Source organism: Perca flavescens, chromosome 15 (genome assembly GCF_004354835.1).
Source record: "Perca flavescens isolate YP-PL-M2 chromosome 15, PFLA_1.0, whole genome shotgun sequence".
Taxonomy (NCBI): domain Eukaryota; kingdom Metazoa; phylum Chordata; class Actinopteri; order Perciformes; family Percidae; genus Perca; species Perca flavescens.
The window spans coordinates 700,836-715,558 of NC_041345.1; the positions used below are offsets into that span (position 1 = coordinate 700,836).

The window sequence follows — 14,723 nt, forward strand, 5'->3', positions numbered from 1 at the left end:
CCCTCCAGCTCTCTCAGCGTTAGCATCTCCCTCCAGATCTCTCAGCGTTAGCATCTCCCTCCAGATCTCTCAGCGTTAGCATCTCCCTCCAGATGTCTCAGCGTTAGCATCTCCCTCCAGATGTCTCAGCGTTAGCATCTCCCTCCAGATGTCTCAGCGTTAGCATCTCCCTCCAGCTCTCTCAGCGTTAGCATCTCCCTCCAGATCTCTCAGCGTTAGCATCTCCCTCCAGCTCTCTCAGCGTTAGCAGTGCACAAGAAAAAGCGGTTTTATCGACCACATCACAATGTTAGTTTACAATAACTTCCGGGTAGAGAACTCCTACGTCCCATACACTAAGGTTAATGCCACTCTAGGAACAGCTGGATATACTCCTATCTCCACCTAAATCCATGTCTGATGCTTTCATAGGTCAATACTTTGACTAACGTTAGCTTGGAGAGCTAATTTAGGCTGCAACAGTGAAGGTAAAGCCTGTGGGCTCCCAAGAGAACTTGATGGATCCATTCATCGTGCACCTCGTTAAACTCGGAGAAACTCAGAAACCTTCTGCTATCTAGTGGCTCTAATCACGCTAGCTATTGCTGTCACTGCTGAAAAGAAGTTTAAATCAAAAGTTTAAATTAATTGGGGGATTTGGAGAATCGTGTCATCCTCTTAATAGTCAATAAACGTTGGGCTCTAACTTTCAGCCTTACAAAGCTCAACATGTCCATGTTTGAGACATAAATCATTCCAAGTAGGCTGCCCAAAACTCAAAGCTAAGCACACGGACTGCATAGATCTCAGACAAACCCCCGAAAAACACAAACAACAAAGGCCCAAAAGTCCAGCCATCCCAAAACATGACTTGGCATCACTTATAGTTTTCTGCAATAGACGACTCAGAAAATGAAGCTGCTGAACATTTGTTACAGAGACAGTGAATGTTAAAATGCTAGCGTAGCAGCATCGGTAGAGGCCGTGGACAAACACAGGGCAGACTTCAGCTCATCGCAGAGCTCATCGTTCCAAAAACAGACAATGGAGCCTCTTTAAAGTGTCCATATTCTGCTCATTTTCAGGTTCATAATTGTATTTTAAAGGTTGTACCAGAATAGGTTTACATGGTTTAATTTTCAAAAAACACCATATTTTTGTTGTACTACACATTGCTGCAGCTCGTCTTTTCACCAGGTGTTCAGGTCTCTGTTTTAGCTACAGAGTGAGACCTCTTTTCTTCTTCTCCTGTACTATCTTTGATTGCACTCGCACATGCTCAGTAGCTCAGATGTAGATCATGTCAGCTAGCTCCATAGACAGTAAAAGAAAGGCTGTTTCTCCAACTTCAGTCAGTTCCAAGGCAGGATCAGCTGGGAGACTTCTTCTAAACCAGGGAGCACATGGAAGTAGTTCTTTTGGAGATTATGGTGAACTTGTGTGTGTTGTAGCAGTGCTTTGCTATTAGTGTTAGCATTAGCGTGTTAACCCTAAGAGCTAACGGTTGCAGTTAGCCACCTCGTTTCGGCTAGTGACGTAGAAAGCCGTGCAGATGTTGACCAGCTCACCAGGAGACTGAATTTAGGACACATTCAGAAACCGGATCTCACTCAGAACACCATGGATGGATTATTTCAAAGTTTGTAGTCGGTGGAATAACTAGCATTGTCTCGCCGCGACAGCGCTGGGGGAGGACAGGTGTGTGACAGCGCTGGGGGAGGACAGGTGTGTGACAGCGCTGATGAAGATGTCCTCTGGGTCATCATGGAGCAGCACTTCACATGGCTGAGGCACAGTGTGTGTGTGTGTGTGTGTGTGTGTGTGTGTGTGTGTGTGTGTGTTTTACTATATTCGTGGGGTCCAAAAACCGGGGAATACAGTATACTTGTGGGGTCTGCACAGCTTCGTGGGGACCAAAATGCTGGTCCCCACAAGGTTAAAGGGCTGTTTGAGGGTTAAGACTTGGTTTTAGGATTAGGGTTAGAATTAGGTTATAGTTAAGGTGAAGGTAAGGGTTAAGGTTAGGCATTTAGTTGTGATGGTTAAGGTTAAGGTTAGGGAATGAATTATGTCAATGTGGGTTCCCATAAAGATAGTGAAACAAACGTGTGTGTGTGTGTGTGTGTGTGTCTCTGTATGTGTGTGTCTGTGTCTCTGTATGTGTGTGTGTGTGTGTGTGTCTGTGTCTCTGTATGTGTCTGTGTGTATGTGTGTGTCTGTGTCTCTGTATGTGTGTGTGTGTGTGTGTCTGTGTCTGTGTGTGTGTGTGTGTCTGTGTCTCTGTGTGTGTGTGTGTGTGTGTGTGTGTGTGTCTGTGTGTGTGTGTGTGTGTGTGTGTGTCTCTGTGTGTGTGTGTGTGTGTGTGTGTGTGTCTTTGTCTCTGTATGTGTGTGTGTGTGTGTGTGTGTGTGTGTGTGTGTGTGTGTGTCTGTGTCTCTGTATGTATGTATGTGTGTGTGTGTGTGTGTGTCTGTGTCTCTGTGTGTGTGTGTGTGTCGGTGTCTCTGTGTGTGTGTGTCTGTGTCTCTGTATGTGTGTGTGTGTGTGTCTGTCTGTGTCTCTGTATGTGTGTGTGTGTGTGTGTGTGTGTGTGTCTCTGTATGTGTGTGTGTGTGTGTGTGTGTCTGTATGTATGTGTGTGTGTGTGTGTGTGTGTGTGTGTGTGTGTGTGTGTGTGTCTGTGTATGTATGTGTGTGTGTGTGTGTGTGTGTCTGTGTCTGTCTGTGTGTGTGTGTCTGTGTCTCTGTGTGTGTATGTATGTATGTGTGTGTGTGTGTGTGTGTGTGTGTGTGTGTCTGTCTGTCTGTCTGTGTGTGTGTGTGTGTGTGTGTGTGTGTGTGTGTGTGTGTGTGTGTGTGTGAGGAACATGGTTCAGCAAGCACAGCCCCCGTGGCTGTCTGCAGGCGAGTCTTTGAGGGTCTGGTTCCTGTGGTTGGTGACGAGGTTCAGGTCTCCCTCCATGGTCTCGTTCATCTTCTCACAGATGACGTCTACCAGACGCTCAAACACCTGCTTCACGTTGATGTTGTCCATGGCGCTGGCCTCGAAGAACTGGAAACCTGAGCGAGAGCAACATCATTTCATTCACCAGGAAACAAAACAGTACATGCACAGTGTGCATCTTAAAATGCACACACAGTACCAAATATAAATGGACACGCCACGCAGCCAGTGTGTAACCGTGTTAACAGTGCGAGTTAAAGAGTCCCACCTAGCTCCTCTGCCAGCCTCTGGCTGTCCTCCGTGGGGACGACCCGATCGTCCTCCAGGTCACACTTGTTCCCGACCAGGATCACCTGAGCGTTGTCCCACGAGTACGTCTTGATCTGAGTCGCCCTGCAGGACACACAAAGTTCCACAGTCAGGGTTGAAAGAAAAAACATGGATCCATTAAGCAATAAAGAACCTAGGGGATGCACCGAATATTCATCCATCCATCTTCGCTTATCCGGTGTCGGGTCGCGGGAGGAGCAGCTCCAGCAGGGGACCCCAAACTTCCCTTTCCCGAGCAACATTAACCAGCTCCGACTGGGGGATCCCGAGGCGTTCCCAGGCCAGGTTGGAGATATAATCCCTCCACCTAGTCCTGGGTCTTCCCCGAGGCCTCCTCCCAGCTGGACCTCCCTCCACCTAGTCCTGGGTCTTCCCCGAGACCTCCTCCCAGCTGGACATCCCTCCAACTAGTCCTGGGTCTTCCCCGAGGCCTCCTCCCAGCTGGACCTCCCTCCACCTAGTCCTGGGTCTTCCCCGAGACCTCCTCCCAGCTGGACCTCCCTCCACCTAGTCCTGGGTCTTCCCCGAGGCCTCCTCCCAGCTGGACCTCCCTCCACCTAGTCCTGGGTCTTCCCCGAGACCTCCTCCCAGCTGGACCTCCCTCCACCTAGTCCTGGGTCTTCCCGAGGCCTCCTCCCAGCTGGACCTCCCTCCACCTAGTCCTGGGTCTTCCCCGAGGCCTCCTCCCAGCTGGACCTCCCTCCAACTAACCCATTTCGGCCACTTGTACCCTGGATCTCGTTCTTTCGGTCATGACCCAGCCTTCATGACCGAATATTCAGCCACCGATACTCGTCTCCCTGCACCAGATGAGGGGCATGCACCCTCGTTGTCTGATATGTTCAGTGAAATCCTGCAAGAAAGTGCCTCAAATAATAATAATAATAATAATAATAATAATAATAATAATAATAATAATGGGTGGGTAAGCTATTCTGTTCTTAGGCTACATATACTGTATGTGACTATCGGATTGTAGCCATATTTCTGCTAGATATATTTTTTTAATTAAACTTTAATATTCATTTATACAATTGCAATGCCTTGATTTTAGTAAAGTCAGTACACAGTCAGAGCCATAAATGCAATGGTACTAATAATTGGCATAATTTCTTTCGGTTTTCAGTCTTGGTTTCCTCTTTTTCGGTTTCGGCCAAGAATTTTAATTTCGGTGCATCCCTAGCTACCACGCCACGGCCGAGAGACGTGCATCGCCGCGACGCGTAGACTCATTTTTAAAGAAGTGACGCCAGGCTACGGCAGGGTTATATCCTCGTACGTATGCATGGAATCGTGGACATGGACGATGCTGCATCGATAATCGGCCGGCTCATAATCAATTATTTCTGTTTATAATGTAATGTAGGCCTAACAACATTTCTGTTTATAATGTAATGTAGGCCTAACAACATTTCTGTTTATAATGTAATGTAGGCCTAACAACATTTCTGTTTAGGCCTAACAACATTTCTGTTTATAATGTAATGTAGGCCTAACAACATTTCTGTTTATAATGTAATGTAGGCCTAACAACATTTCTGTTTATAATGTAATGTAGGCCTAACAACATTTCTGTTGATAATGTAATGTAGGCCTAACAACATTTCTGTTTATAATGTAATGTAGGCCTAACAACATTTCTGTTTATAATGTAATGTAGGCCTAACAACATTTCTGTTTATAATGTAATGTAGGCCTAACAACATTTCTGTTTATAATGTAATGTTTAGGCCTGTAAACAACATTTCTGTTTATAATTTCTGTTTAAATGTAATGGCCCTAACAACATTTCTGTTTATAATGTAATGTAGGTCTAACAACATTTCTGTTTATAATGTAATGTAGGTCTAACAACATTTCTGTTTATAATGTAATGTGGGTCTAACAACATTTCTGTTTACATATTCTGCTATGTTTGGCACATGCAGGAAGTGCCATGTGCTCAGTGCTGTATAGTTTTATGTATCCAAGTTATTTAGTATTAGAGAATTGCAGAATGTTTGGTTTTTGAAGCTTGAAAAGCTCTGAATTAAATATCCTACACGGCTTTAATAGAAACGTGGATTTGACGCATCGTGATGCATCGAGATATCAAATCGAATTGGGAGATCAGTGAAGATTCACACCTCTAGGAGCCACGCCGTTGATTGTAACGCATAAATCACGCTTGACCCGAGAGCCACTGGGGTTAGGGGGTTAATCCCCCCCAACGTAGACTCGTCTATAGATCTGACATTTCTTGTATAGCTCTCGACACAAAGTGACCTAATCTCGTGGAGTAAAATACGTCCGACTCACCAGTCCTGAACTGCGCTGAAGGATTCCTGGTTAGTGATGTCATACATGAGCAGGAAGCCCATGGCTCCTCGGTAGTACGCTGTGGTGATGGTACGGTAGCGCTCCTGCCCTGCTGTATCCTGCACGAACACACACACACACACACACACACACACACACACACACACACACACGATTCAACTTTATTGTCATTGTGCAGAGTACAAGTAAAAAGCCAACGAAAAGAAGTTTGTGTCCAATCAGAAGTGCAAAAAAAGCAGAAAAGTGTCATATATAAGTATAGACAGGACAAGAAATATAGTGCAGTGTAGACACAGTAGTGTACAGTTGGTTCACACACACACACACACACACACACACACACACAAAGGTGTGCTCAAATATATTTCCATGACACAAAAATAAAACCACAAGGGGGCAACATTCTCCAAACTACAGCCTGTTGCTGCACTATTTTAAAGTCAGAGTAGATCCTTCATTTAAATATTAGAGTGAGTAGCTATCAGAAACATCTGGCCAAATGCAGATGTATGGAAGCAAAAAGGAGACATAAGTATTTCAATATTAACATACACTGAATACTTAATATTTAAACATTTTTATTTACTTTGAAAACCATGTCTGAATTTTTTGTTCTCAATTCACTTCACTGAAATGAAAATATGAAATTTCTTGATTTGCAATTTCAGAAGCTGAATTTGAAACATTTACGCTTCAGTATTTCAAAAACATAGATTCAGGTTGCTCAAAATCCAAAAATTCAAGTTTAAAAAAGGTCCAAAATATCAAAGCATCGTGGCCGGGTTGGTTCAGTGGGTAGAGCAGGCGCACATATACTGAGAGGTTTATGCCTCGATGCATGTCCTGCATATTCTTGGTTGTGTGTTATGTATGATTTCATGTTCGAGTCAGTGGTAGAACTAAAGATGGTCCAATACTGCCTAAAACACTGGTATCAGGAAGTACTGGAGTTAATGCACAGATCCGAAGAAAATCTACGTTAAAGTAGTTTATTTATGTTATTTTTACCGTTATAACTGACGAGTGGATATATAACAAACTGGAGAATAAAAAAGTTCTACATCATATCACAGCCTTACAGAGATAGTAGTATACAGCTGTTATACATCATATCATCATACACAGATAGTAGTATACAGCTGTTATACATCATATCATCATACACAGATAGTAGTATACAGCTGTTATACATCATATCACATCCATACAGAGATAGTAGTATACAGCTGTTATACATCATATCATCATACAGAGATAGTAGTATACAGCTGTTATACATCATATCATCATACAGAGATAGTAGTATACAGCTGTTATACATCATATCATCATACAGAGATAGTAGTATACAGCTGTTATACATCATATCATCATACAGAGATAGTAGTATACAGCTGTTATATATCATATCATCATACAGAGATAGTAGTATACAGCTGTTATATATCATATCATCATACAGAGATAGTAGTATACAGCTGTTATACATCATATCATCATACAGAGATAGTAGTATACAGCTGTTATACATCATATCATCATACAGAGATAGTAGTATACAGCTGTTATACATCATATCATCATACAGAGATAGTAGTATACAGCTGTTATACATCATATCATCATACAGAGATAGTAGTATACAGCTGTTATATATCATATCATCATACAGAGATAGTAGTATACAGCTGTTATATATCATATCATCATACAGAGATAGTAGTATACAGCTGTTATACATCATATCATCATACAGAGATAGTAGTATACAGCTGTTATACATCATATCATCATACAGGGATAGTAGTATACAGCTGTTATACATCATATCATCATACAGAGATAGTAGTATACAGCTGTTATACATCATATCATCATACAGAGATAGTAGTATACAGCTGTTATACATCATATCATCATACAGAGATAGTAGTATACAGCTGTTATACATCATATCATCATACACAGATAGTAGTATACAGCTGTTATACATCATATCATCATACAGGGATAGTAGTATACAGCTGTTATACATCATATCACATCTATACAGAGATAGTAGTATACAGCTGTTATATCATCATACAGGGATAGTAGTATACAGCTGTTATACATCATATCACATTCATACAGAGATAGTAGTATACAGCTGTTATACATCATATCATCATACAGAGATAGTAGTATACAGCTGTTATACATCATATCATCATACAGGGATAGTAGTATACAGCTGTTATACATCATATCATCATACAGGGATAGTAGTATACAGCTGTTATACATCATATCATCATACAGGGATAGTAGTATACAGCTGTTATACATCATATAATCATACAGAGATAGTAGTATACAGCTGTTATACATCATATCATCATACAGAGATAGTAGTATACAGCTGTTATACATCATATCATCATACAGGGATAGTAGTATACAGCTGTTATACATCATATCATCATACAGAGATAGTAGTATACAGCTGTTATACATCATATCATCATACAGAGATAGTAGTATACAGCTGTTATACATCATATCATCATACACAGATAGTAGTATACAGCTGTTATACATCATATCATCATACACAGATAGTAGTATACAGCTGTTATACATCATATCATCATACAGGGATAGTAGTATACAGCTGTTATACATCATATCATCATACAGAGATAGTAGTATACAGCTGTTATACATCATATCATCATACAGAGATAGTAGTATACAGCTGTTATACATCATATCATCATACAGAGATAGTAGTATACAGCTGTTATACATCATATCATCATACAGGGATAGTAGTATACAGCTGTTATACATCATATCATCATACAGGGATAGTAGTATACAGCTGTTATACATCATATCATCATACAGAGATAGTAGTATACAGCTGTTATACATCATATCATCATACAGGGATAGTAGTATACAGCTGTTATACATCATATCATCATACAGAGATAGTAGTATACAGCTGTTATACATCATATCATCATACAGAGATAGTAGTATACAGCTGTTATACATCATATCATCATACAGAGATAGTAGTATACAGCTGTTATACATCATATCATCATACACAGATAGTAGTATACAGCTGTTATACATCATATCATCATACAGGGATAGTAGTATACAGCTGTTATACATCATATCACATCTATACAGAGATAGTAGTATACAGCTGTTATATCATCATACAGGGATAGTAGTATACAGCTGTTATACATCATATCACATTCATACAGAGATAGTAGTATACAGCTGTTATACATCATATCATCATACAGAGATAGTAGTATACAGCTGTTATACATCATATCATCATACACAGATAGTAGTATACAGCTGTTATACATCATATCATCATACAGGGATAGTAGTATACAGCTGTTATACATCATATCATCATACAGAGATAGTAGTATACAGCTGTTATACATCATATCATCATACACAGATAGTAGTATACAGCTGTTATACATCATATCATCATACAGGGATAGTAGTATACAGCTGTTATACATCATATCATCATACAGAGATAGTAGTATACAGCTGTTATACATCATATCATCATACAGAGATAGTAGTATACAGCTGTTATACATCATATCATCATACAGAGATAGTAGTATACAGCTGTTATACATCATATCATCATACAGGGATAGTAGTATACAGCTGTTATACATCATATCATCATACAGGGATAGTAGTATACAGCTGTTATACATCATATCATCATACAGAGATAGTAGTATACAGCTGTTATACATCATATCATCATACAGGGATAGTAGTATACAGCTGTTATACATCATATCATCATACAGAGATAGTAGTATACAGCTGTTATACATCATATCATCATACAGAGATAGTAGTATACAGCTGTTATACATCATATCATCATACAGAGATAGTAGTATACAGCTGTTATACATCATATCATCATACACAGATAGTAGTATACAGCTGTTATACATCATATCATCATACAGGGATAGTAGTATACAGCTGTTATACATCATATCACATCTATACAGAGATAGTAGTATACAGCTGTTATATCATCATACAGGGATAGTAGTATACAGCTGTTATACATCATATCACATTCATACAGAGATAGTAGTATACAGCTGTTAAATCATATCATCATACAGGATAGTAGTATACAGCTGTTATACATCATCATCATACACAGATAGTAGTATACAGCTGTTATACATCATATCATCATACAGGGATAGTAGTATACAGCTGTTATACATCATATCATCATACAGAGATAGTAGTATACAGCTGTTATACATCATATCATCATACAGAGATAGTAGTATACAGCTGTTATACATCATATCATCATACAGAGATAGTAGTATACAGCTGTTATACATCATATCATCATACAGAGATAGTAGTATACAGCTGTTATACATCATATCATCATACAGGGATAGTAGTATACAGCTGTTATACATCATATCATCATACAGGGATAGTAGTATACAGCTGTTATACATCATATCATCATACAGAGATAGTAGTATACAGCTGTTATACATCATATCATCATACAGGGATAGTAGTATACAGCTGTTATACATCATATAATCATACAGAGATAGTAGTATACAGCTGTTATACATCATATAATCATACAGAGATAGTAGTATACAGCTGTTATACATCATATCACATCTATACAGAGATAGTAGTATACAGCTGTTATATCATCATATCATCATACAGGGATAGTAGTATACAGCTGTTATACATCATATCATCATACAGAGATAGTAGTATACAGCTGTTATACATCATATCATCATACAGGGATAGTAGTATACAGCTGTTATATATCATATCATCATACAGAGATAGTAGTATACAGCTGTTAAAACATAATAAAATAAATGACACACTTGGTATCGGCTGATTCACAAGTTCAGGTATCAGAATCGGTATCGGAAAGCAAAAAATGGTATCGGGCCATCTCTAGATAGAACAGGTAGACTGATCGACTCCACTCTCACAGTTCCTTGGTAACCTTTGTTTGCACCTGGTGCATAAGTGTGTGTTTCTGTCGGATGGTTTCCTCACGGCAAGGAGGAGGAGGAGGAGGAGGAGGAGGAGGAGGAGTGGGTTGCCCTGGCAACCCGAGGCCATCGAGGGGTTATAAATGTTCCATTACAGCCCGACTGCTCGGCCACAAAACAATCCATCTCACTTTAGAGAACGGAGGAGACAGAGGGCCGACTATCAGAGACTGAACCCTTCTTACACTCTCCCCACTCAGACAGAGTCTGCTGTCTGTCTGTCTGCTGGGTTCTTTCTAGAGGTGTTGAAATTAATCAAACAATCGACGCATCGAATCATGGACGATGCTGCATCGATAATCGTCCGGCTGATAATAGATTATTTCTGTTTATAATGTAATGTAGGCCTAACAACATTTCTGTTTACATATTCTGGTATGTTCACACATTCAGGAGGTGCCATGTGCTCAGTGCTGTATAGTTTTATGTATCCAGTTTATTTAGTATTAGATCACTGCAGAATGTTTGGTTTTTGAAGCTTGAAAAGCTATGAATTAAATATCCTACATGGCTTTAATAGAAACATGATTAAATATCCTACATGGCTTTAATAGAAACATGATTAAATATCCTACATGGCTTTAATAGAAACATGATTAAATATCCTACATGGCTTTAATAGAAACATGATTAAATATCCTACATGGCTTTAATAGAAACATGATTAAATATCCTACATGGCTTTAATAGAAACATGATTAAATATCCTACATGGCTTTAATAGAAACATGATTAAATATCCTACATGGCTTTAATAGAAACATGATTAAATATCCTACATGGCTTTAATAGAAACATGATTAAATATCCTACAAGGCTTTAATAGAAACATGATTAAATATCCTACATGGGAAACTTTAATATCCTACAAAAAACATGATTAAATATCCTACATGGCTTTAATAGAAACATGATTAAATATCCTAAATGGCTTTAATAGAAACATGATTAAATATCCTACAAGGCTTTAATAGAAACATGATTAAGTATCCTACATGGCTTTAATAGAAACATGGATTTGACGCATCGAGATATCGAATAGATTAATTGACATGATAATCGTAATGGAATCGGGAGATTGGTGAAAATTCACACCGCTAGTTATTTCTGTTTTATTCAAGTGTGAAATATTCCAAGTTTATCCTTAAACTACAACGTAGAAATACTGTATTAAACGGGAATATTCCAGCAGCAAGGGCTCCAAAAATACTCAAAAATGGCGAAGAAGTTGCCCGGTTGGCTCAGTGGGTAGAGCAGGCACACATATAATTAGATGTTTATGCCTCATGGTCCAGGGTTCAAGTCCAACCTGTGATGATTTACTGCATGTCTTCCCCCCCCTCTCTATCTCTCTCTCTCTCTTTTCTCAGCTAGCTGTCCTGTCCATTAAAAGGTGGAAAAGCGCAAAATAAAATAATCTAGCGAAAGGTACCTTTTTATAAATAATACAGTAAACTTCCAATTAAAATATAGTTTGTAGGTTTAAAATTACATGAAATCTTCCATATTTTTGGCTTTTCAATGTTTAATAAAGGATTTTTATTAGGGGTGTATGATTCAGAAAATCTCACAATTCGATTCAATATCGATTTAAAAAAGATTCTTGATTAAAAAAAACGATTCACAGTGGATATATATATATATATACACACACATATATATACACACACACACACATATATATATATATACACACATACATATTTGGGCTGTCAAAATAACGCGTTAATTTCGATTAATTAATCTGAAAAAAAAATAACGCGTTAACAAAAATAAGGCAGATTAATCCATTCCATATTGAGGTTTGACCCGGAGAAGTTCTAGCCCCCATTGGACTGTAAAATGAAGGAGGGAGACGAGGACATGTTGCCTGGATCATTGATGGGAACATTTAGCTACTTGTTCCTTCTTCCTGCCAACCCTGGCTACCGAAATCTGGTGCCCTGATATGTCTGCTCTTCTCTCTGATGCTCTGAGACGGACGATACAGGCAACACAAACACCGCTGCACCTGACGCTAGTTAACACTATACCCAACAGCAGCTAACGTTAGCCTAGCGCTAGCTAGTAGCTGGATTAAACACTGTTAAAATGCTAACAGCTAACGTTAAACGGTGTAAAGTGTGACTGTGTTTTACTGTAGAGGATTCAACGCCGGTATGTAACAGTCTGCTAGCCTGACCAGCCAGCTGCCACTAGGGGGCGTCTAGATTTCTAGGCTAACAACTAAAAAACAACACGGTGCGTTCAATGAAACTGGTAAACTACAGCCTCGTGGTGCATTTGAAGTTATTGTAAATCTCCTTTTCCCATCTGGTGGTTGTTTTTGTCGTTCAACAGCAATTTACTAGTGAAATAAGTTATTGTTATTGTTATAGATTATTATGAAATCATTTAATTTGGACCATATGGCCTTAGCAATAACAAGCCCTTCTTTAATGTCACCGACTGTTGTTTAGTACCCTTCTGTTTTCTTTTCGTACTTTCTTAAAAAGTATTGCTTCAGGCACCGTTAATTATGTACGTGATTAATTTCGATTATTTAATCACAGAGTATGTAATTAATTCGATTAAATGTTTTAATCAATTGACAGCCCTAATATATATCCCTTAGCATATTCATATGGATTTTTTTTATTTAGTATCTTTTATTGTCCATATTATTCATGTGGATTAGTTATTTTATCATCCTGTTATGATGTATGTGTGTGTTGTGTGTGATGTCTTTAAGCTACTGGGACCTGGAATTTCTCTCTCTCTCTACTAGCTTTTTTCACTAGGAGCACAGTGGCCCCCTACTGAAATTTAGGTGCACACACCGTAAATCAACATGCTAACCAAATATTCACATTTCTACTAATTTCCACTGTATTACTAATAAATACTTAGATAATAGATGCAGAAATTACAATGTGCTGTTTCAAATTCAGAATCACTTTTGAAGATGCAACATAGAAGGCACCATCGCTGTCATGACAGTAAACAAAATATTTAAAAAAATATACCAACTACAATGAATTCACCTTAAAATGAAACATGTATTGTTTAGGCTACTGCCCTTAGGGTTGGGTACCTTTCACATCTGAACCAATATTGGTACACATACCTGAAATTATGGTACATTTCTTCGGTACTTTCCCTCTGTAATTACAAAACAATTATTTCAGTTGTAAAAATAATTCCAAACCTATTTATCCTATTTACTTAGAACATTGTTATTTTATTAGAATATGTTACACTCTAAAGAAATTAAACAAAAATAAAAATCCCCACAATATCGGGATATATATCGTATATCGATATTCAGCCAAAATATATCGGGATATGACTTTTGGTCCATATCGCCCAGCCCTAGGATTACCGTGGAATTAGTTGACAGCCCTCTGCGTCTGACTGAGCCACTAAAAAGGAGACTTTTTGGGGTCAGTAACTAACGCCAAAAGCCCCATTCTGCATCGCTGCTTACAGGGGCAGACCTAGAAAAAATATTTATGGGGTGGCAGGAATTTTTGAGGGGTGGCAACATATAGCAGACGTATATATAGTGAATTTAATCACAGTTATCACAGTGTGATGAGAAATAGTGTGTACACACTACAAAAGGGCACAGGCTGCCCTTAGGAATAAGTGACCATACAATGTGATCTCACTTAATAGGAGATATAGAAGTATGATAGAAGAATATTAGGAATAAGTGACCATACAATGTGATCTCACTTAATAGGAGATATAGAAGTATGATAGAAGTATATTAGGAATAAGTGACCATACAATGTGATCTCACTTAATAGGAGATATAGAAGTATGATAGAAGAATATTAGGAATAAGTGACCATACAATGTGATCTCACTTAATAGGAGATATAGAAGTATGATAGAAGAATATTAGGAATAAGTGACCATACAATGTGATCTCACTTAATAGGAGATATAGAAGTATGATAGAAGAATATTAGGAATAAGTGACCATACAATGTGATCTCACTTAATAGGAGATATAGAAGTATGATAGAAGAATATTAGGAATA

The 14,723-nt window shown here is 38.6% G+C and overlaps 1 protein-coding gene across 2 annotated transcripts in view; it reads right to left on the reverse strand.

The window, feature by feature from the left end:
• Nucleotides 1-2,794: 2,794 nt before the first annotated feature.
• Nucleotides 2,795-14,723, reverse strand: part of rab3db (RAB3D, member RAS oncogene family, b) — a 33,635-nt gene continuing 21,706 nt past the window's right edge. For both annotated transcript variants that reach the window (XM_028599432.1, XM_028599431.1), the window contains exons 3-5: nucleotides 5,552-5,670; nucleotides 3,192-3,316; nucleotides 2,795-3,039 (exon numbers count right to left, since the gene is read on the reverse strand). In XM_028599432.1, the coding sequence (XP_028455233.1) occupies nucleotides 2,852-3,039; nucleotides 3,192-3,316; nucleotides 5,552-5,670 (432 nt within the window). In that variant the 3' untranslated portion in view covers nucleotides 2,795-2,851. The remainder of the gene's footprint in view (nucleotides 3,040-3,191; nucleotides 3,317-5,551; nucleotides 5,671-14,723) is intronic.